At 39.5% G+C, this 24,391-nt stretch overlaps 1 protein-coding gene and 1 pseudogene across 1 annotated transcript; both read right to left on the bottom strand.

Annotated features, from left to right (window-relative positions):
• Positions 1 to 87: 87 nt before the first annotated feature.
• On the bottom strand, positions 88 to 23,987 carry CENPH (centromere protein H). Its single transcript, XM_068533238.1, has 9 exons — positions 23,782 to 23,987; positions 21,307 to 21,362; positions 13,702 to 13,750; positions 13,230 to 13,304; positions 11,029 to 11,085; positions 7,645 to 7,708; positions 7,263 to 7,314; positions 5,037 to 5,200; positions 88 to 1,585 (listed from the first exon to the last, which is right to left on the bottom strand). Exons 1-9 carry the CDS (start codon positions 23,904 to 23,906, stop codon positions 1,490 to 1,492), a joined length of 738 nt encoding a protein of 245 aa, XP_068389339.1. The 5' UTR covers positions 23,907 to 23,987; the 3' UTR covers positions 88 to 1,489.
• LOC137755168 (mesoderm-specific transcript homolog protein-like) lies at positions 21,801 to 22,777 on the bottom strand (annotated as a pseudogene).
• Positions 23,988 to 24,391: the final 404 nt, after the last annotated feature.

The raw sequence follows: 24,391 nt of genomic DNA, 5'->3' as shown, positions 1-24,391 counted from the left end.
GTAACTACACATAAAATTAAAAATCTACACATAAATTATGATTTATCAAAACAAATGAAGCAAAACTATAAATATTCCAAAGAAAAGTTTTTAGAATTCAAATCTCTTTATTTTTGTTATTGATCTAAAGAACAGATTTCAAATGCTATTATCCACTGCAGTGCATCTTTTCCAGTTTAAAGTCCTTCTTTTTTTTTTTAACGTCATTATGTCTTTTTCAACTAGAGCAATTTTTAAAAAATATTTATTTATTTGGTTGTGCCGGGTCTTAGTTGAGGCAGGCGGGCTCCTTAGTTGCAGCTCACCGGCTCCTTAGTTGTGGCATGCAAATTCTTAGTTGCGGCATGCAAATTCTTAGTTGCGGCATGCAAACTGTTAGTTGCGGCATGCATGTGGGATCTAGTTCCCTGAGCAGGGATCCCTTGAAGTCCATCTTAAAAGAATGTTGAAAACACTACATTGTCTATAAAAATTATCAACAGCTCCAAATTAATAAAGAGCTCAAATTAGTTTTCCAAAAATGGAATTGGATTCTATAAAAGGTGGCAAGTTCTATTTTTTAATAAGATAGAATAATATTTATTCTTTTTATTTTTTAACTTATAAAAGTAATGCACGATAAACATAAAAATACAAAAGAAAAAAGTCACAATTTTTCTATAATAACCACAACTGTTAACATTTTGAATATGTTTTTCTTTTTCTCTCTTTTTCATGATTGAGGTGCTTTATTTGGGTGTCTGTCTAAAAATGCGGATGGGGGAGTGAGAGAACTGGGGAAATGGTGGTCAAAGGGTACAAACTTGCAGTTAGAAGATGAATAAATTTTGGAGATATAATGTACAGCACTGTGTTTCTAGTTAAAAATACTATATTACATACTTCAAAGTTACTAAGAGGGTAATCTTAAATATTCTCACCATGATAAAGAAATGATAATTATGTAACATGATGGAGGTGTTAGCTAATGCCATAGTGGTCAAATCAACATGTTGTACATCTTAAACTTACACAATGTTATATATCAATTATATCACAAATTTTTTTAAAAAAGGCAAAAGAAAATCTCTAGTGAGATAGAACTAAAATGAGATTTATTTGAATAAAATACAATTGACAGTTGAAAAAAATAAAGATGTGGATATGCTTTTCTAACTTTCCAATATTTTGGTTGACAAACAAATACAGAGAAGTATTCCAAATGAGAGATGGGACTTCCAGGAATGTTGTAAAAAAAAAAAGTCCACATTCAGTGGAAAGCTGGACTAGATATCTTTTGGGACCCTTCCAAGGCTAAGATTTTCAGATTCTTTTAGATTATGCCAGTCACTTTATCATATTTAAAGCAGTAAATTCCATGTAACACTGTTAAGCTAAAAAAAAATTGCAGTATTAGAACAGTTCCAAAAACACTGAAAAGTATTTCACTTGAAATTTGCAATTTAAATGACATTAAAGACAGAAACAAAAAAATGTCAAAATAGAATTCTTATTGGATCGTGGTGAGATTCTTCTCAAGCTGCAGAACAGTTTCCTTAAGGGCAGGATCCTCTGCCCAGTTGGTTTTACTCCCCAGAATGAGGTTCTGTAATTAAGAAAAAAAATTTTTTTAATTAAAGTTCTAAGTACTCTTAAGAATTTAACAAGATTTAAAAAAAATCCTCGGGACTTCCCGAGGCGCAGTGGTTAAGAATCCGCCTGCCAATGCAGGGGACATGGGTTCGAGCCCTGGTCCGGGAAGATCCCACATGCCACGGAGCAGCTAAGCCCGTGCACCTTAACTACTGAGCCTGCGCTCTAGAACCCGCGAGCCACAATTACTGAGCCCATGTGCCACAACTACTGAAGCCTGCGTACCTAGAACCGGTGCTCTGCAACAAGAGAAGCCTCCGCAATGAGAAGCCCGCACACCGCAATGAAGAGTAGGCCCTGCTCGCCGCAACTAGAGAAAGCCTGCACACAGCAATGAATACCCAACACAACCAAAAGATAAATAATAAAACAAATAAATAAAATTTTAAAAAAAGAAGGTAGCTTTAAAATAAATAAAAAATAAAAATTAAAAAAATCCTTTCACTGATCTTATCAAATATTTACAGAACTAGGTGTGAACATTTACTCTGTGATGATGAGAAAAAATAGTAATGCATTCTTGTATCCCCATTTCTACTTTCAGTAAGACTTCAACCTTGATCTCCATAATGCTAGGGAATATTTACAATGTTTACAACAATTTTTATGCTTTGCCAGTTTTTGTGGATAGTTTTTACCTATTAAGGATACTGGCAGTGTGTCCTAAAGGAAAAAGATTGCAGCTGTGGTTCAGAGTTCATTTTGCACTTCTATGGTGAAAAACAATTGAATTGTAAGTAACACGCATTATTTTTACAAGAAGTAAAAGAAGAGCTTAGTTTTTAGCCCTTGTAAAGCTTTAAGACCCTGACAAAGGTGAAGAATATTTTTGCAGTAGACAATGGAGGAATGATTAGCGTTACAATTAATGAAAACTCTGGTCATTATTCTTTTAAAAACTGCAGCTCAATGATACTGAATTACTAATTGAAATACTGTTAAAAGAGATTTTAGAAAATAAGTGTTAAATTGTTATATATAAAAATAAGAAAAACCTTGGCCTATATAAGGCACATTTTTGCTATAAGTGAATGAAAGGGATAGTGTATATAAATCCAGTCAAATTTACAAAGGCAGGTGGAGGTAAGCATTCCAACATGACTGAACCACTAAGGGCTCCTTTTCTTTTAGGAACAAAGAGAGCTCCTAAGATTGGGCAAAGCTATATTCCGTTCAACAAAGCAATAGGTTCATTAAATCAAAATTAACACTAATTTAGAGGATATGAATAAAAACTAAGTAACACAGAATAACAGAAATTTCAAAGCAGTAGTAAGGAACATGTGCCAAAGAAAATTAAAATGATTCTGTACTGATTATGCAATCTTCCACTTGATGTTAGCCTAGGGGATCTGGTTATTCCTAATCAAATCACCCGTTGCTACTAAAAAATAGGAGTAAGACCTGGGAAAGAATTTCTTATGGTGAGATATAAGACCTCATGTTCTATAAGGATATGCTTTACATATAATTGGCAGTTTTAACTGGGTATCTTCATAATTGAAAACTGGTAGTTTTAAGTATTTCATCTCAACAGTTCCAGAGACATTTTATAATTCAAAAAGTAAAGAAAAAAAAAAAGTAAAGAGGGGGCTTCCCTGGTGGCGCAGTGGTTAGGAATCCGCCTGCCAGTGCATGGGACACGGGTTCGAGCCCTGGTCCGGGAAGATCCCACATGCTGCGGAGCAACTAAGCCTGTGAGCCGCAACTACTGAGCCTGTGCTCTAGAGCCCATGAGCCACAACTACTGAGCCTGCAAGCCACAACTACTGAGCCCATGTGCTGCAACTACTGAGCCCGCGGGCCTAGAGCCCGTGCTCTGCAACAAGAGAAACCCCTGCAATAAGAAGCCTGCGCACCACAATGAAGAGTAGCCCCCGTGCACCCCAACTAGAGAAAAGCCCGCGCACAGCAACGAAGACCCAGTGTAGCCAAAAATAATAAATAAATAAAATAAATAAATTTATTAAAAAAAAAAAAAAAGTAATAAAGAGGGACTTCCCTGGTGGTCCAGTGGCTAAGACTCCGTGCTCCCAATACAGGGGGCCCGGGATTGATCCCTGGTCAGGGAACTAGATCCCGCATGCCGCAACTAAAGATCCCGCACGCAGCAATGAAGATCCCGGCACAGCCAAATAAATAAATAAATAAATATAAAAAAAAAAAAGTAAAGGAAAACCTCCAGGCTAAATGAACACATAAAATTTAAAACCTGACATGATGGGGACTTCCCTGGTGGCGCAGTGGTTAAGAATCCGTCTGCCAGTGCAGGGGACAAGGGTTTGATCCCTAGTCCGGGAAGATCCCACATGCTGTGGAGGAACTAAGCCCGTGCGCCACAACTACTGAGCCTGCGCTCTAGAGCCTGCGAGCCACAACTACTGAACCCGCGTGCCACAACTACTGAAGTCCCTGCGCCTAGAGCCCGTGCTCTGCAACAAGAGAAGACATTGCAATGAGAAGCCCGAGCACCACAACAAAGAGTAGCCCCTGCTCGGCAGAACTAGAGAAAGCCCATGTGCACCAAAGAAGACCCAACACAGCCAAAAAATAAATAAATAAATTTAAAAAATAAAAATAAAAAAAACCGTGACATGACAATAACTACCAACATTCATTGAGAATTTGCTTCGACCAGACACTATGCTAAACAGATTAACATGAATTATCACCTTTAGTTCTAATAACCACTCTTTCTACATAAGGAAACTAATGCTTAGAAAAGTTAAATAATTTCCTCAAGGTCAGCAACTTTTTTTTTTAATTAATTTATTTTATTTTATTTATTTGTGCGTGGGCTTTTTCTAGTTGCAGAGGGCGGGGGCCACTCTTTGTAGCAGTGCGTGGGCTTCTCATTGCGGTGGCTTCTCTTGTTGCGGAGCATGGGCTCTAGGCGTGTGGGCTTCAGTAGTTGTGGCATGCAGGCTCAGTAGTTGTAGCGCACAGGCTTATTTGCTCCGTGGCATGTGGGATCTTCCCAGACCAGGGATCGAACCATGTCTCCTGCATTGGCAGGCGGATTCTTAACCACTGTGCCACCAGGGAAGTCCCTCAGCAACTATTAAGTAGCTGGCAGGATCTTAACTCTAGATTCCCATCACCTGCATCCATGTTTTCCCCATTTCCCAACTAGGAGTCTAATGTTCTCCACCATTATACCATTCTGCCTCCACAGAGCTGCTGAAATCATTTCCATTTATAAATGCCTAAGGTCTAACTATAACAAAAAACCAAAGCCTTAAATGCTAAATAGACATAAATTCAAGATATATGTAAACAGATCGATATTCAGTACTGAATTATTTAGTAAGATCAAAAACTAAATGAAAATAAGCCTGGAAGTAATAGAACCAATCATTTTTAAAAAGTTCTTTACCCCCCTTCCTATTTTATAAAAATATTACCTGGAACACATGTTGAATAACTGTAGTAATCTGTATCTCCATCTCCAGGTTTTGTTGTATGGTCTTTATCTTGCCCGAATTTTCCATACTAGCCAAATCATCTTTCTGTTTGTTCTTTTCAGACTGTATTTCTAAAAGCTTCCTTTCTGAAGCTTGTTTTAACTCTATTGGGTTAAAAATAAAACGATATACTATATATGATAACTCCTATAAACAAGAATCTTGAAAACTTATGAAGCAGAACAGTTACTGATTATTTCAGTCAAGAGAAAATTTTTAATAAGCAGCATTTTAGGCTGCAGTTCCATTTTGATCTGAAAATGATTTCTCTGGTGCAAAACACCAATATTTTAATTTCATACTTGGTAATGTCCTCTGTGAGATGTTCAAGGTATGTATGTATGACAAAGATACTGTCTACAAATGTTTGCTGTGGCATCATGTCAAAGAGGACTTACTCTGGGTTGCCAAAAAAATAGCAGGAGATATATGTAAGGAAATACCTTCCCCCCCTTTATTTACAAAAATTACAATATCAACAAGATGAATTTTCAAGGAAAGGTAAGATTCCCTTCTCTAGGGATAAATACCATCAACCATTTTTTTTTGTTGTTCCCGAAATGCTCTGAGAACTAAACTAGAGATCTTCCTGATAAACCCATCTTAAGTTGAAAATAACCTAAGTCAAAAACGCATTTAGTACACCTAATCTATCAAACATCACAGCTTAGCCTAGCCTACCTTAAACATGCTCAGAACACTTACATTAGCCTGCAAATGGGCAAAATCATCTAACACAAAGCCTGTTTTATAACAATGTGTTAAATATCTCATGTAAAAAAAAAAAAAAAAAAACTCATGTAATTTACTGAATACTGTACTGAAGGTGAAAAACATAATAGTTTTAAGTGTATTGGTTGTTTACCCTTGTGATCACGTGGCTGATAGGAGCTGGGGCTCGATGTTGCTGCCCAGCATCACATGGGAGTATGTTACTAGCCCAGGAAAAGAGCAAAATTCAAAATCTGAATTCAGTTTCTACTAAATGCATAGCATCGTAAAGTCAAAAAATCATTAAGTCGAAACATCGTAAGTTGGGGACAGATAGTATTTGAAAACATAAATGGGTGTATCTCAGGAGCTTGGTTCCTTGACAGGAATGCAATGGAGAAAAAGCCAAAGGGTGATTAGATCAGATGACCAGGACTACTTCTAACCCTGAGATTACTTACAAAAAGGCAAATCTACATAATATTTTAAAATAATAAATCATGCCTGTACTGTTAAATGAAAAAAGCAGTTTACGACACAGAATAAAATTATACCAATTTTATTTTATAAATAAGAAGCACTGAAGATCGATTATGTCTTGATAAAATTAAAAATTTAACTTTTCCTATGTACGTTTTTCTGTTTCTAAATTCTTTATAGAGAATATGTGTTACTTCTGAAATACATTTCAATAAAACATGCAATGCAAAAAGCCATCTCATGTTCATTAAGTTAAAAAGCTGTAGAACCATATGCATCAAGTGATCATTTAAAAATTATGTTTAGGGGGCTTCCCTGGTGGCACAGTGGTTAAGAATCCACCTGCCAATGCAGGGGACACGGGTTCGAGCCCTGTTCTGGGAAGATTCCACATGCCACAGAGCAGCTAAGCCCATGCGCCACAACTACTGAGCCTGCGCTCTAGAACCCGTGAGCCACAACTACTGAGCCCACATGCTGCAACCACTGAAGCCCGCACGCCTAGAGCCCATGCTTCGCAACAAGAGAAGCCACCACAATGAGAAGCCGGCGCCCCGCAACTAGAGAAAGCCCGCGCACAGCAACGAAGACCCAACGCAGCCAAAAATAAAATAAAAGAAATAAATTAAAAAAAAAATTATGTTTATATAAATACATTTATATGGGTGTGGAAAAAGGCCTGGAATGATGTACTTCTAACTGCAGTCACACAGGATGGAGGTATGGCTTTCACATTATACTTTTTTGTATTATTTGATATTCTTTCCCCCACTGAGAATGTCTTAATTTTTGTGATTTAAAGTTCTAAAACAACAAATCAAGCAAAATCCATTTTATATACTACTTTTTAAATTGCTATGTCCAAAGTTTAAAGAAAATTAAAAAAATTTTTCAGTGATTGAGAGATCTAGCCTTATCAATCTTCATATTAAGTGAAAATGTGTTCTCCAAAAAAAAAAAAAGTGTTCTACATACGTAATCTCTTCTTTCTAACATCAAGCAATTTTTCTTCCACGTCCCGAGTTTCCTGTTAATAGAAATAAAAAGATTAAGGCACATAACCTAAGAACACATCGATAATATTTAAATCACTGAATTTTATCTATTCATATTTTCTAGAGCTCCAGTTTTCAATTCCTCTGTTTCCACACAACAAAAGGGAAAGGAAAAGTAGCTTAAATGATAAGTAGATAATTAGTCAGAAATAATGGAATTATGGAAAAGAGAGAAAACTTAAGAACAGTGAATTCCAACCATATCAGTCTCTTTGGGCAATCCTATTTAGTCACATACAGTTACCAGCAAGAATGTTACTGAAATCATGAGAATGCATAAGCAGCTTTATATTCAAAGTTACCTGCTGTGATTTCATTACTAATTTATTTAGACTTAGTATTTGTTTCATGTTATCCATGAGCACACTGAAAAGGAATAAAAAATATGATTTATTAACAGTTAAAAAAACTCAATTAAGAAATCAGTTAGCATATATTTACTTTCATTATATTCACTGTACACTTCAATAGAAAGTCATTGTTTAACAAAATAAGTCTGGAAAAGTTTGATGTAAACTAAATTTCTGTTTAGAATTAGAGATGCATTTCCCTAGAAAAATTTTTGCTCACAGACAACAAAGAATATCAAATAACATTTCTTTTGTTTTTTTTCTTGGCCGCACTGCATGGCATGTGGGATCTTAGTTCCCCGACCAGGGATCGAACCGGTGCCCCCTGCAGTGGAAGGTCGGAGTCTTAACCACTGGACCGCCAGGGAATTCCCCAGGAACATTTCTAAAAATCTCATATTTAGGGAGAAAAAACCCTAACAGCTTGCTAATACATAGCTTTTTTTTTGGAAATAGACTTTAGTTTTTAGACAAGTTTTAGTTTCGCAGCAGAACCAAGTGGAAGGGGAGCCCGTGTACACGCTGCCCCCACGCTTGTACAGCCTCCCCCAGCAGAGCGGTCCGTTTGTTACAAATGATGAACCTACACTGACGCATCATTATCACCCAGAGGCCATGGTTTACATTAGGGTTAGGGTTCACTCTTGGTTTTGTACATCCTATGAGTTGACAAATGTATAATGACATGTATCTACCATTATCATATCATACAGAATAGTTTCACTGAATAAACTGCTTTTATCCTAATTTCTCCAACAAGTACTTTTTTTTCTTTTTAAATTAGCTAATTTATTTATTTTTGGCTGCGTTGGGTCTTTGTTGCTGCGCACGGGCTTTCTCTCTAGTTGCGGTGAGCGGGGGCTTCTCTTGTTGCGGAGCGCGGGCTCCAGGCGTGCGGGCTCAGTAGTTGTGGCTCGCGGGCTCTAGAGTGCAGGCTCAGTAGTTGTGGCGCATGGGCTTAGTTGCTCTGCAGCATGTGGCATCTTCCTGGACCAGGGCTCGAAACCGTGTCCCCTGCATTGGCAGGCGGATTCTCAACCACTGCGCCACCAGGGAAGCCCCTCCAACAAGCATTTCTGACTGACTACTACATGGCAAGACTGTGCCAGGCACCAGGAATATAAAATAGAATAAAACATAGTACATGTTTTCAAAGAGGAAAGAATCTTATGGGGGAAAAAATAAATCCACAACCATCATATGGTTTCATTACAACCAGTAATGGATATGAACCCTTGTAAGAGTTGTGCAAAGGGTGGAACAAGGGAAATCCTTGAGTCTTAAAGGATGTAAAGTACAGTTGAACCTTGAACAATGCGGGTGGGGTGAGTGGTTAGGGACACCAACCATCCCACACAGTCAAGAGCACTGCTATCTCTGCCTCAAAAACAAAGGAATTAAATGACTCACCCAAGGGCAGAAAGCTGAAACAGTTTGGATCAAACCCTAGTTCTTCTGATTCCACATATTGTGACCTCTAACTAAACACAATCTTCCCCCATATTTAGTTAATTTAAAGATCTGTAAAATGAAAATACAGGTACCATATTTATTGAAAAAAAACCCAAACAACCTGCATATAAGTGGACTTGGGCAGTTGAAACCCAGGTTGTTCAAGGGTCAAGCGTAATTATGAAGATTACCTAGATCAAGCAGTTTAGTATGGCTGGAGTAAAAGGGTGGAAAAAAGACTGGACGAGAATAGTGGTTCTCATATTACAGAGTGCCACAATCTCTTGGGAGGCTTGTTAAATGTGGATTGCCAGCTCCCCATCTTCAGAGATTCTGAGTCAGCAGGTTTGGGATGGGACCAGCAATGTGACCATTGTGAAAATACTAATTATCCTGACAATCAGCCAGGCGTGAGAAACACTGTAGAAGGAGTTTACCTGGGAGGCTGAAAAAGGGGACTATTTGCACAGACCTGTGAGAGCTTAACTCATTTTCTGCTAGTAACAGCTATACGTGGTTGTAAACTTTAAGACAGGCTAAAGGCGCTGCCTTAGCCTACCTGGCTTTGTGCTGTCTTTGGTGTCAATGCGATGAATCTATCCTGCACTCCTTTAACTCAAGAATGTTTTAAGCTCTCCTTTCATGGGGGAGCAATATTTAGAGAGCTCAAATTCAGATTTTAGGATTTATGTAATCCTGGAGTTAAATGGAATATGGGAGGAATGGGTATCAGTCTGGGCTAAGACGTCCAGATGGAAAAAGTGCCAGATCCATCTTGGTACTTTTCCGGTGCCAACAGTGGGGTGGTGGTGGTGGTGGTATTTTATCACAAGATTAGAGCTTTGGGAGATAAAATCACAGGTAAGGCCCCGGTGGCCAGGCACTTAGGATCAGATTAGAGATGACCTTGATTGCCAGGCAAATTACTGAACCTATGCAAGCTCATTTCTGCCAATAAAAAAATGAGTATATTTCCTATCTCATTGAGTTGTTGTTGGCTTAAATGAGATAGCATTGCTCCTGTTTTACAGTAAATCCCAAATGAAAGTTAACTTTCAAAACCTTCCTTCAGGGGTTTCCCTGGTGGCACAGTGGTTGAGAATCCGCCTGCCAATGCAGGGGACATGGGTTCGAGCCCTGGTCCAGGAAGATCCCACATGTCGTGCAGCAACTAAGACCGTGCGCCACAACTACTGAGCCTGTGCTCTAGAGCCTGCGAGCCACAACTACTGAGCCCACGTGTCACAACTACTGAAGCCCATGCGCCTAGAGCATGTGCTCCGCAACAAGAGAAGCCACTGCAATGAGAAGCCCGCATACCGCAACGAAGAGTAGCCCCCTCTCACCACAACCAGAGAAAGCCCACGCACAGCAACGAAGACCCAATGCAGCCAAAAATAAATAAATAAAACAAATAAATTTATTAAAAACAAAAACAAAAACAACCTTCCTTCAAAATTCTCAGATTGGGGACTTCGCTGGTGGTCCAGTGGTTAAGACTCCACGTTCCCAATGCAGGGGGCCCGGGTTTGATCCCTGGTCAGGGAACTAGATCCCACATGCCGCAACTAAGACCTGGTGCAGCCAAATAAATAAATAAATATTAAAAAAAAAAAATCCCAGATTGTATAGGTAAAACCTCCATTGCTTCTTAGGGTCCCGATCTATATGAAACAAGATGTCAACAGGACTATAAAAGTTGTAATGATGAGAAGGGCCCACAGAAATTCTGTCATGTCTCTTATTCCCCAGATAAAGGTGGTCGGCAGTGACAGGTAATTAAAAAAAAAAAAAATTCACAGAACTAGTCATTATGCAGATCTCCCTTATTCCCATCCTTACCAAATCCAGAAAAAATAAAATAAAACAAACAAAAAAACATACCTAGTCTTGGTGTTAATTTTCTCCAGGTGTTTTTTAAGTGCACTTGAAAGCTGCATCCTATAGAGGAAAAAAGCTTCCATTATAAAACATGGATAACATTTAGGGTACATTGAAAAAGAAAATTTAAAAATATGACAAGGTAAAGATTGATTTCTCTTTAGATATAACATAAAACAAAAGTAGGTTTTTAAACAGTATCATATGGGAAATACTTTGATAAGTAAGTTATAGAAATATGAAGGAACACCAATATGGATGGGGCTGTTGCATGCGGTTGTGCATATGGCCAGAGAGGGGGGCTGAGCAGACCTGACACCCAGCCTGAACTTGCTCTCCAAGCCGTCCACCTTGGTGCGGGGCTGCGAGGAAGCATTAAGGCACTACAAAATGTGATGTACAACACGAGAAACATGTTTAACACTGCTGTAAGTTATATATGCAAGTTGTAAGAGAATAAATCCTAAGAGTTCTCATCACAAGAAAAATTTTTTTTTTGCTATTTCTTTAATTTTGTATCTATATGAGATGATGGATGTTCATTAAACCTACTGTGATAATCATTTCAGGATGCATGTAAGTCAAAACATTATGCCGCACACCTTAAACTTATACAGTGCTGTATGTCAATTATATCTCAATAAAACTGGAAGAAAAAAAACGGTACTACAGAGATCAACACGGGCCCAAAATGGGTAGAGTTAGGGAATACAAAACCATACTTGATGGTGAACTTTAAAATGTGTCTATTTACAAGCAAGCACTGTAATTTATTTTTTAATTCAAATAGTTAATAAATAATAATAAAAAGGCAATCAGGGGCTTCCCTGGTGATGCAGTGGTTAAGAATCCACCTGCCAATGCAGGGGACACAGGTTCGAGCCCTGGTCCAGGAAGATCCCACATGCCACGGAGCAACTAAGCCTGCGTGCCACAACTACCGACCCTGCGCTCTAGAGCCCGAGAGCCACAACCACTGAGCCTGCGAGCCACAACCACTGAGCCTGCGAGGCACAACTACTGAAGCCCACACACCTAGAGCCTGTGCTCCGCAACAAGAGAAGCCACTGCAATGAGAAACCCATGCACTGCAAAGAAGAGTAGCCCCTGCTCACCGCAGCTAGAGAAAGCCTGTGCATGGCAATGAAGACCCAAAGCAGCCAAAAATAAATTAAAAAAAAAAAAAAAAAAAGGCAATCAGCTCAGCAATATTAGTCATTTCATTAAAGGGGGATATCTTAATAGCTCTGAAGTCACCTTAGTTAAACAATATGATCTATATAATGAGCCAGCATATGAAATGAGGGAAAAAAGTTCACTGCTAGAAGCAATTAAAAGGGCTTTAACTACTTTTCAATTAAATGTAAATAAATTCATCTGGGACGGCCAGAAATACAAGGAAAAAACTGTTGGAGTCATTCACTTAATTGAGATTATTAATTCAGATCGTAAGTCTAGAATAGAGACCACCGTTTGTCTTATTAACAACTGTATGCCAGCTCCAGCACAAAGCTTACAACACAGTAAGCACTCAAATATTTGTTGAATGAATTTTAAAATATATATGCAAAGCCTAAAATTAAAAATATATTTAAACTCAATGACAATTCTTTCACTCCATTAAGAGTTACTGGAATAGGGGACTTCCCTGGTGGTCCAGTGGTTAAGAATCCACCTTCCAATGCAGGGGACACGGGTTCGATCCCTGGTCGGGGAACTAAGATCCCATATGCCACGGGACAACTAAGCCCTTGAGCCACAACTACTGAGCACACAAGCCACAACTAGAGAGCCTGCATGCCGCAACTGTTGAGCTCGAGCACCAAAACTAGAGAAGCCCACGCGCCGCAACGAAGATCCCGCGTGCCCCAACTAAGACCCGATGCAGCCGAAAAACAAAATAAAATAAATAAATATTTTTTAAAAAAAGTTACTGGAGTATATGAATCCATATAATCCTTTCAAACACAGAATGAGATTTAACCTCACACTTTTATTGTCTCGATTGACATTTCCTTATTAACCCTATCTTCTGTAACTTCTTCAAATGAAGACATTAACAAATGATGTAACTTTTCTCTCAGGGTTCGAAATTTGTGGGACCATTATCTAAACATCATTTTGATTGATTACTTCAGACTAGTCAAAATATCCCCTCCACCTTGAGCCATACCCATTTTGCATACTTAAAAGGTAACAATTACCTGTCTAACGCAAGCTTTTTCATTTCAAAAGCAATTTTTGCCTCTTCAATTTCCTTTTCCAGTTCTTCAATTTTACTGCCAAAGAAGCATGAACAAAAGAATTTCAGCAATATCAGAAAAAGTAACTACTGGAATAAAGGTATAAAGTAAATCTTTGAAGAAAGTAAAATTCCTGTTCTCTAAATAAAAGTATTCTACGGGCTCCCCACACCTATGCATTTATAGATTTGGTAAACTGATTCCTGCTATGATACTTTGCTAAGTATCTTGTTAAGGTGTGGAGGATGCCAAAAGTGCTAATACGATCCCTCATGTGCATGTAAGTCTACAGCCCACATCAACAACTTCTCAATACGTGCATGACAAATTACTTGGAAAAAAAAAGGAAAGGAAAAAGAAAGACAATACTGTAAGATGAATAATATTATGAAATCTGTAAAAACCACAACTAAAATTTTAAAATATGACCTACACTTCAATTTGCTTTTCCTGCATGATTTGTTCTGGAGTTTTTTCTTCATCTACAAATAAATAAATTTTTGACGTTAGTAGTATTTTATAAAAGCATTCTCCAACAGAAATATAATGTAAGGCACAATAGCAAACCAAATATGCAATTTTTAATTTCATTTCCACACTACAAAAGAAACAAGTAAAATTAATTTTAATATAGCTTATTAAACCCAATAGATCCAAAATATTATCATTTCAACATGTAATCAATTTCTAATTACGAGTGAAATATTTCACAATCTTTTCTTCTGTGCATATTTTACATTTACAGTCCTCCTCAATGAGGACTAACCACATTTCAAGTGTTCAACAGTCACATGGAGCTAATGGCTAACACATCGGACAGCACAGTTTTAGAATGATAGAAAAAGAGTAAAAAATGAACAAGATCAATGTAAAAAAAAAAAACCTGTATGTCTATATATTAGCAACAAACAATAGGAAATTAAAATTTAAAAATACAGGGGCTTCCCTGGTGGCGCAGTGGTTGAGAATCTGCCTGCCAATGCAGGGGGACACAGGTTTGAGCCCTGGTCTGGGAAGACCCCACATGCCGCGGAGCAACTAGGCCCGTGAGGCACAACTACTGAGCCTGCGCGTCTGGAGCCTGTGCTCCACAACAAGAGAGGCCGCGATAGTGAGAGGCCTGCGCACCGCGATGAAGACTGGCCCCCGCTCGCCGCAACTAGAGAAAGCCCTCACACAGAAACGAAGACCCAACACACCCAAAAATAAATAAATAAATTTTTTAAAAAAATGTAAAATTGCATGCAAAAACACAAACTACTTAAGGATAAATTTAACAAAATACGTGTATGACCTATACACTGAACACTACCAAATACTATAAGTTAATTTAATTTAATTTAATTAATTAATTTATTTGTTTTTGGCTGTGTTGGGTCTTCATTGCTGCGTGTGGGCTTTCTCTAGCTGTGGCAAGCAGGGGCTACTCCCCATTGTGGTGCGCGGGCTTCTCACTGCGGTGGCTTCTCTTGATGTGGAGCATGGGCTCTAGGCACGCGGGATTCAGTAGTTGCAGAACGCGGGCTTTAGTAGTTGTGGCTCGCGGGCTCTAGAGCACAGGCTCAGTAGTTGTGTGGCATGGGCTTAGTTGCTCCGTGGCATGTGGGATCTTCCCGGACCAGGGCTCGAACCCGTGTCCCCTGCACTGGCAGGTGCATTCCTAACCACTGCGCCACCAGGGAAGTCCCCACTACAAAATACTGAAATGGAAAGATACACTATCTACATGTATTGGGAGAATCATTATCGCTAATATAACAATTTCACCCATATTGATCTATAGATCCCACTCAAATCCCAGTCAAATCTGTAGAAATTGACAAACTGATTTTAAATGCATATAGAAAAACAAAGGACCAAGGAGAGTCAAAGCAATTTTGACAAAGAATGTTGAAGGACTTACAAGAGCTGATAATCAAGACTTACTACAAAGCTACAGTAATCTAAACAGAGTGGTGCCATTGTAAAGATAGACAAATACCTCAAAGGAACAAAAGAAAAAGTCCAGAAATAGACCTACACATATACAATGGATAAAGAAAAGTCTTTTCAACAAACAGTGCTAGAAAAACTGGATTTCTATATGGAAAACAAATGAACCTTGATCCTTACTTAGCGTACACCATACAGAAAAGTTAATCCCAAATTAGCAGGATACAAAATTAATGCACAGAAATCTCTTGCATTCCTATACACTAATGATGAAAAATCTGAAAGAGAAATTAAGGAATCACTCCCATTTACCATTGCAACAAAAAGAATAAAATACTTAGGAATAAACCTACCTAAGGAGACAAAAGACCTGTATGCAGAAAACTATAAGACACTGATGAAAGAAATTAAAGATGATACAAACAGAGGGAGAGATATACCATGTTCTTGGATTGAAAGAATCAACATTGTGAAAATGACTATACTACCGAAAGCAATCTATAAATTCAATGCAATCCCTATCAAACTACCAATGGCATTTTTCACAGAACTGGAACAAAAAATTGCACAGTTTGTATGGAAACATAAAAGACCCCGAATAGCCAAAGCAATCTTGAGAAAGAAAATTGGAGCTGGAGGAATCAGGCTCCCTGACTTCAGACTATACGACAAAGCTACAGTAATCAAGACACTATGGTACTAGCACAAAAACAGAAATATAGATCAATGGAACAGGATAGAAAGCCCAGAGATAAACCCACACACATATGGTCACCTTATTTTTGATAAAGGAGGCAAGAATATACAATGGAGAAAAGACAGCCTCTTCAATAAGTGGTGCTGGGAAAACTGGATAGCTACATGTAAAAGAATGAAATTAGAACACTCCCTAACACCATACACAAAAATACAATGGATTAAAGACCTAAATGTAAGACCAGACACTATCAAACTCTTAGAGGAAAACATAGGCAGAACACTCTGACATAAGTCACAGCAAGATCCTTTTTGACCCACCTCCTAGAGAAATGGAAATAAAAACAAAAATAAACAAATGGGACCTAATGAAACTTAAAAGCTTTTGCACAGCAAAGGAAACCATAAACAAGACCAAAAGACAACCCTCAGAATGGGAGAATATATTTGCAAACGAAGCAACTGACAAAGGATTAATCTCCAAAATATACAAGCAACTCATGCAGCTCAGTATCAAAAAAAAACAAACAACCCAATCTAAAAATGGGCAGAAGACCTCAATAGACATTTCTCCAAAGAAGAAATACAGATTGCCAACAAACACATGAATGGATTCTCAACATCCTTTCATTAGAGAAATGCACTAATCATTAGAGAAATGCAAATCAAAACTATAATGAGGTATCACCTCACACTGTTAAGAATGGCCATCATCATAAAATCTACAAACAACAAATGCTGGAGAGGGTGTGGAGAAAAGGGAATCCTCTTGCACTGTTGGTGGGAATGTAAATTGATACAGCCACTATGGAGAACAGTATGGAGGTTCCTCACAAAACTAAAAATAGAACTACCATACGACCCAACAATCCCACTACTGGGCATATACCCTGAGAGAACCATAATTCAAAAAGAGTCATGTACCACAATGTTCACTGCAGGTCTATTTACAATAACCAGGACATGGAAGCAACCTAAGTGTCCATCGACAGATGAATGGATAAAGAAGATGTGGCACGTACACACAACGGAATATTACTCAGCCATAAAAAGAAACAAAATTGAGTTATGTGTAGTGAGGTGGATGGATCCAGAGTCTGTCATACAGAGTGAAGTAAGTCAGAAAGAGAAAAACAAATACCGTATGCTAACACATATATATGGAATCTAAAAAAAAAAAAAATGGTTTTGAAGAACCTAGGGGCAGGACAGGAATAAAGACGCAGACATAGAGAATGGACTCGAGGACACGGGGAGGGGGAAGGGCAAGCTGGGACGAAGTGAGAGAGTGGCATGGTCATATACACACTACCAAATATAAAACAGATAGCTAGTGGGAAGCAGCCACAGAGCACAGGGAGATCAGCTCGGTGCTTTGTGTCCACCTAGAGTGGTGGGATAGGGAGGGTGGGAGGGAGAAACAAGAGGGAGGAGATATGGGTATATATGTGTATGTATAGCTGATTCACTTTGTTATACAGCAGAAACTGACACACCATTGTAAAGCAATTATACTCCAATAAAGATGTTAAAAAAAAAAAAAAAAGAACCACAGTCCTGAATGTTAAACCTAAAATCTTAAGACTTCTAGAACAAAACACAGGAGAAAATCTTTGCAACGTTGGGGTAGTCACAGTTTCTTAGATAGAACTCAAAAACCACAAACCACAAAAGAAAAGAGTGAAAAATAGTGCTTCATCAAAATTAATGCCTTCTGCTCCTCAAAAGACACTGTTAAGGAAATAAAAAAGCAAGCAACAAACTAGGAGAAAATTTCTGCCATATATATGTATACATATGTATATACACACACACATATATATTTATTTATTTACCTGAAAAAGGACTGTATTCTTGTTTTTATAGGAGTGAATATTTTATTCTTTAGTGTTTAATAGAATACATCACGTATTCAGTTATAATTAAAGAACTCAAACTCAATGAGAGTAACAATCCAATTAAAAAATGGGTAAGGATTTGAATGGACATATCATAAAAGTAGATTTATACATCTACTTCATAAAACTAGATGTATAAATTGCCAGTAAGACATGAAAAGATAATCAACATTAGTTATTAGGGAAATGTAAATTAAAACCACATGAGGGGGCTTCCCTGGTGGCGCAGTGGTTGAGAATCTGCCTACCAATGCAGGGGACACGGGTTTGAGCTCTGGTCTGGGAAGATCCCACATGCTGCAGAGCAACTAGGCCCGTGAGCCACAATTACTGAGCCTGCGCGTCTGGAGCCTGTGCTCTGCAACAAGAGAGGCCGCGATAGTGAGAGGCCCGTGCACCGCGATGAAGAGTGGCCCCCGCTTGCCGCAACTGGAGAAAGCCCTTGCACAGAAACGAAGACCCAATACAGCCATAAATAAAAAAAAACAAAACAAAAAAATACCACATGAGATACCACTATATACTTACTAGAATGGCTAAAATTTAAAAAGACTGGCAGGGGACTTCCCTGGTGGTGCAGTGGTTAAGAATCCACCTGCCAATGCAGGGGACACGGGTTTGATCCCTGGTCTGGGAAGATTCCACATGCCACGGAGCAACTAAGCCCGTGCGCCACAACTACTGAGCCCGCGTGCCACATCTACTGAAGCCTGCATACCCTAGAGCCTGTGCACTGCAACTACTGAGCCCACACGCTGCAACTACTGAGCCTGTGCTCCACAGTAAGAGAAGCCACTGCAGTGAGAAGCCCACACAGTGCAGTGAAGAGTAGCCCCCGCTCGCTGCAACTAGAGAAACCCACGCACAGCAACGAAGACCCAACACAGCCAAAAAATAAATAAACTAAAAAAAAATGGTGAATTTTGTTACACGAATTAAGTCACAAAAGGAAGATGTCAGAAACAAAAAAAATACATACCATATAAATCCATTTACATCAAATTCTAGAACAGTGCTGTCCAAAGCACTGTTCTCTTCTGTGATGAATGAAATGCTTAATATCTGCACTGTCCAATATGGTAGCCACCAGCCACATTGTGGCTTAAGCATTTGATATGTGATTAATGCAACAAAGAATTTTAAATTTTATTTGATTTTAATTAACTTAACTTTAAAAGGCCACCTGTAGCTAGTGGCTACTGTATTGGACAGCACAACTCTAGAAGACAAATCTATAGCAACAGAAATCAAATTGATGGTTGCTGGGGTCAGGGTGGGGACTGAGTGTCAAGTGGCACGGGGAGGTGTGACAGAAATGTTCTACGTCTTGATTGTGGTGGTAGTTACAGAGATATATACATTTGTCAGAACTCAACAAATTGTACCCTTAAAATAGATGCACTTATTGTAAAAAAAATTTCTTCACGCAATAAAGTCTCAGTAATATATTTTTTAATGGTAAAACACTAATCAATTTTAGACAAATATCTTTTCTCAAAGACTACAACCTAACTACTTATGGTCTGCTTCAAATCTGTCCTCTCCTTTAGTTGTAGAAATTCTAGAGTGTGGACTATTAAATCTACTCAAGTTTTCAGATGTCACAACCCTTTAAAAATAAAATTATCTATACAGGGAAAACAAGAACTGCATGAGGAGGCAGACTCTTTTATCGCTTGGATTTTAGCTTTAAGGTCATCTTCTCGAAGAAGCCATCTCTGATTCCTCTATCTAAAGTAGACACTCCCTCTTATCACACCATTATTTCCTTCATCACATTTACTTCACCTCATGATTATCTCGCATGTTTCTTTGCTTACCTGTTTTGCTACATAGAATTTAAGCTCCATGAGGGTAAAGTCTGCCTTGTTCAACACCATATCTCCATCCCTAGCACCAATTCATTCAACTATGAGTGCAGGAATACTCATAGAGATAATTCTTCAATGGTTCAAATTTTGAATAGCTTTTCCCCTATACCTCATCATCTAAGATCAAATATACTTTTTTTATTATGTGGGCTCTCATGCCAGAAAAAGCATTAGGCATGTCCTACTTCTCATCTCTAAGGTAAACATAATTGGTTTAATACAAGGAACATGGGCTTTGAAAACAAGAACACCATTAATTCCTCCAGGGGAAGGGCAGTGACCTACTAAGCATCTTTGAGGTAAGCATTTTTTAAATTGAAGTATAGTTGATTTACAGTGTTGTATCAGTTTCAGGTATTCAGCAAAGTGATTCATTATATATATATATATATATATATATATTTTTTTATATGTAATAGATATTCTTTTTCAGGAGGTAAGCATTATTGATGTAACAAAAGGGACATGGCTTTGGAGGCAAGAAGGCCTGGTTCATATCCTAGTTCCTACAGTTACTAGTTACAGTAAGCAGAAAAGAGGCTGGGGGGCCCATTTTTTTAGGGTTTGGTTTGGTTTGGTTTTTTGCATAATATGACTTTAGAAACCCTGGAATGGAGATGGAAAACATACCAGAAATGCCTTCAGATCTATGGCCTTAAAGAGAGCTTGAGCAGAGCTCAAAAATTACCTAAGTTCAAACACGGATTCAGGGAAGTGATTAAGACATCTATGAGGTGCCTTGGCTTTTCCACAATTTTTTTTTTAAAAGATTTATTTATTTATTTATTTTGGATGCGCCAGGCCTTAGTTGTGGCACACGGGATCTTTGTTGTGGCACGTGGGTTCTTTTAGTCGCGGCATGCAGGCTTCTTAGTTGCGGCATGCATGTGGGATCTAGTTCCCTGACCAGGGATTGAACCTGGGCCCCCTGCGCTGGGAGCGCAGAGTCTCATCCACTGGACCACCAGGGAAGTCCCTCCACAATTCTTGACTCCACCTAGTGTACTATTTGATTTTACTCTTTAAGCTTATTTCATAGAGAAAGAGTAACCAAAATCTATCTTTGTGACCCAAGGGCTTACAATAAATCAGGTGGCTATTAGGTGGTTATTACTTCAGGATGACTAAACCATCATTTTACTACTCTCTTGGTCCCTGAGATTTCTGGATTAATAATTTTAAAAGATAAATTTAAAATTTTTCTGTGTTTAGAATTGAAAATTTTCACTTACATCTTTATGCCTCTTCTGCTCTCATGCCAATAATCCAGTGTTTCTCAAAGTATAGGTCTCAGATCACTTGCTTAACAATCATCTAATCTGCTAATTTAATGTTCAGGTTGTTGATGATGGTAGCAAGTTTTGTGATTCCCTAAGCCCACAGGGATTTCCCAATTCTCTGATCAACAGAACTTAATTGTCTTGTATTGTTATTTACTTGTTTTATATACATTTCTTGAATTCCTAACTAGTTCCTTAGGGCCAGGGCAAGCCTGCTTTTGCCTTCTTAAAGGGTATAGTACTGCATTATGCTGGCCCTCCCATTCCCTAAATAAATAAATTTTTGTAAAATTGGTGTTTGCCCTGGAGTACTGTTCATCAACAAACTCACAAAACCTTATTTGAAAATGAAAATACTTACTTGCATCAACCATTGATTTATATTCCAAGAGTTGTTGTTTGGTCTGTGCTCTTAGCCTGAAAACAGATAAAGAGAAGAAAGTTATATATTTATTGAGGTTTTACTCATTACTATATGATAAATCAACTCATCTTTTTTGCAAGCTGATGCAACAAAATGAGTATAAATAAATAGCATTAAGGTCTTCCAGTTTGCCCTATTTTATTTAAAAAGGGCATAAAGAATTTAAGGCCTCAGAAAAATACTCAAAATGAAATACAGCAGGAAAACAGCATCTGTGAGGAAAAGTTTAAAATTTGATTTTTAAATTTATTCTTAATGGGTCACACTGAAATGAGGCTTAAAGAAAAGGGCTACACAAAGAAATAGATCAAAATGAGTCAGGTGGACCTTTGTGAGAGAATAGTGTTTGGTAGCCAGGACCTCTTTTGGGCATTTCTTCCTAAGTGGAATACACAACAGATAAGGGAATAGGGGAAGGTAATACACGGAAGCTATTCTTTCCAGGAGTTGACGAAGCCCATATATGCATTCAAGAAAGCCATGGGATACTCTAGCTGTGGACAGTGGCTAATTTGGCTGTCCAGAATTGACACTGGACTGCAGCAGCATTTTCCTATATGGCTCCAAGAACTCTGGATAGGGACTGACCAGATCCAATGGCTCATAGATAAAATGAATGGGAATAGTTAAAGGCAAGAGCTCCCACCCGGTGTCTTCTAAACTTCTTCCTCTGATGGATAGATATATTATAAAAGACTGTCGATAACTAAGTTCCCATCAGTGTTGCCTATCCCTGTCTACAGGTCCCACAACTCACTCTCAGAGGGTCGGGTACATGGCCCAAAGACTGGGGTGAGACCTTGAGAGAATACAAAGAAGTTCATCAATCATGTGAGGATGGGTGAAAGCATGCTTCCATCTTTGAGAAACCTTTGAAGGAGAGGATGGTGAGTCTTGGGAAATACAACTCTGTTTGACAGAAACTCTTTATAGTAAGCCGACCAGATCAAATCTGCTTGAACCTACAGAGCAGCTCCTGGGCAACGATATCTACAAAATCATGAGACAAAAGGTTGATCCTGAGGTTCTGGAGCCCCAGATGCTGCCAAAGTGCCTCCATGAGGCTGGCCTGCTTAAATATGGAATAGTGTGATCTCAGGTTGTCACTGACACCAACGCCAAAGAAATCGAGGGCGATCACTGAATGAAACTGGACGGTCTGACCTTCTTGTACCAATCATAACTGGATGTTGGAAAGCCACAGAGAAACATGACTATCTCGACTTCCAACCATACCCACAGAATCCTAGTAGAAGACGTGCAGTCCCTTGTAGGTGAAAAATTTCCCTGACAATTTCCATGAGTGAAGAGCAGGAGAAAGTGGGGGTGGGAGGGGAGGCAGAATGTGCAGATAAGCCACAAGCAGAGGCATGGCCAATAGCCCCACCTGGACCCACAATTCCCTCATCCTGATTCAGGTAAGACCTGGGCTACAAGATTCCATGTTTGGGGGAACCTGTTGTGCATTGGTAGGAGGGAATTTTTAAAGTGAGGCTGTGAGGTTTATTATTAGGCAAGGCCTTTCAAAGCAGTAGTAAAGCCGAAATACTTTTACAAAGCTTTTTTTTTTTTTTAAATCACCTAGTTTTGATTTAGAACAGAAATCTGCAAATTTTTTTCTGTAAAGGACCAGATAGCAAAAATTTTAGGCTTTGTGAGTCATATAGTATCTGCTGTAACTACTCAACTCAGCCCCTGAAGCAGGAACGTTGTGTTCCAATAAAACTTTAGTTAAGGGGACTGAAATTTAATTTCATATAATTTTCATCTGTTATTAAATATTCTTGTGATTTCCCCCCGCCCACCCCCCCCCCCGACCAAGCATTTAAACACATGAAAACTATTCTTAGCTTGAGGGGGGTCACACAAAAACAGAGTAGGATGGATAAGGCCAGGGCCACAGTTGCCCACTGGTGTAAAAGACTGATGTCCTTTCTCATCAAATCTTGCCCTAGCAACGTAGAGACGTTGTTTCCTGATAGAAAATATAACAAATGAAGCTTCTGGATTGAAAAGGGCCATAGCTGTAACAGAAAAGGGCGGAGCCACCTCCCTCCAGTGTATCAGGGCTTCGATGCAACCCACAAAAGGGCTTGAAAATCGGGGCCCCAGGGCATGAGTGGGTAAGAATGGAGGCGTTAATTACAGCTCCGCAGGCTCTAAGGGCCCTCTGCTAAACGCTGACTCCAGAGTATCTCGTTTAATGCCCACAGCAACTCTGCTAGGAAGCTGTCATTTTTCTCTCCTTTGCCAAGATGAAGAAGGGGGCTTAAAGAGCTTAAGTGAATGATGCAGTCACGCAGCCATTAAGCGACCGACGCTGAATTCGAACCCTGGACATTCTAAGCAAAGCGGGGAGCTCTTGGCCTCGACGCCCACTTGGTTCCCGCCCAGCCGGCCAGAGGGAACAACCTGAGCAGCAGGGTCATGCGGTCCTCGGGACGCGCCGCCTGGGCGCCGGCGACCTGCGGCGGCTCGCCTTCCCCTCTGGAGTCCGCGGTCTCGGCAGCGGCTTGCTCCTCGGACTGCGTCTCCATCCGCGGCGCGAAGAGCTACCACTTAGGACTGGCACACTCTGCCCTAGAAGGGGCCGCTTTTCCCGCCACTAAATTGACACCGGAAGGGGCCGCAGGGTCATCGAGCGCCGCGCCGCCCCTTCCGGCGCAGGGGCCCCCGCCCTTTTCGCCCCCCGCCCTTTCCGCCCCGGTCTCTGGTGGCTGCTGTCCCGGCTGCACTCCCCAGCTCCTGGCACCGCGGCCTAGAGGGGAGAACCCCGACATCACAGGTCTTTCAGCCTTGGAGCTGGGATAGCCGTTATTGACCCATCTTAGCACTCCCCTTCCATCCGCGGCCTTGGAAGATGGGTGTGCCGGGCAGGCTGGCAGAGATAAACATTGGAGGGTTAGGTAGACTTTTGCTCTGAGCTCATTAGGTCCACGCCCCTCATTTGGCGGAGAAGAGAGTGGCCCAAGTTCAGAGATACCCACTTTCTCCCCACGAGGCAGTGCAGACTTCCAGTTTG

This window comes from Eschrichtius robustus, chromosome 2 (genome assembly GCF_028021215.1).
Source record: "Eschrichtius robustus isolate mEscRob2 chromosome 2, mEscRob2.pri, whole genome shotgun sequence".
NCBI lineage: Eukaryota > Metazoa > Chordata > Mammalia > Artiodactyla > Eschrichtiidae > Eschrichtius > Eschrichtius robustus.
Note: the sequence above shows the minus strand (reverse complement) of the source record. Positions and strands in the feature narration are given on the sequence as shown.

What these genes read in the sequence shown, in the direction of transcription:
- CENPH (XM_068533238.1), bottom strand. Translation starts at nt 23,906, where the DNA reads ATGGAGACGCAGTCCGAGGAGCAAGCCGCTGCCGAGACCGCGGACTCC. An exon ending in TAAATCAATGGTTGATGCAA is followed by an intron (nt 13,751 to 21,306) that starts GTAAGTATTTTC and finishes ATTTATTTGTAG; the next exon opens with ATGAAGAAAAAACTCCAGAA. An exon ending in TTATTCAACATGTGTTCCAG is followed by an intron (nt 1,586 to 5,036) that starts GTAATATTTTTA and finishes TCTTAATTACAG; the next exon opens with AACCTCATTCTGGGGAGTAA.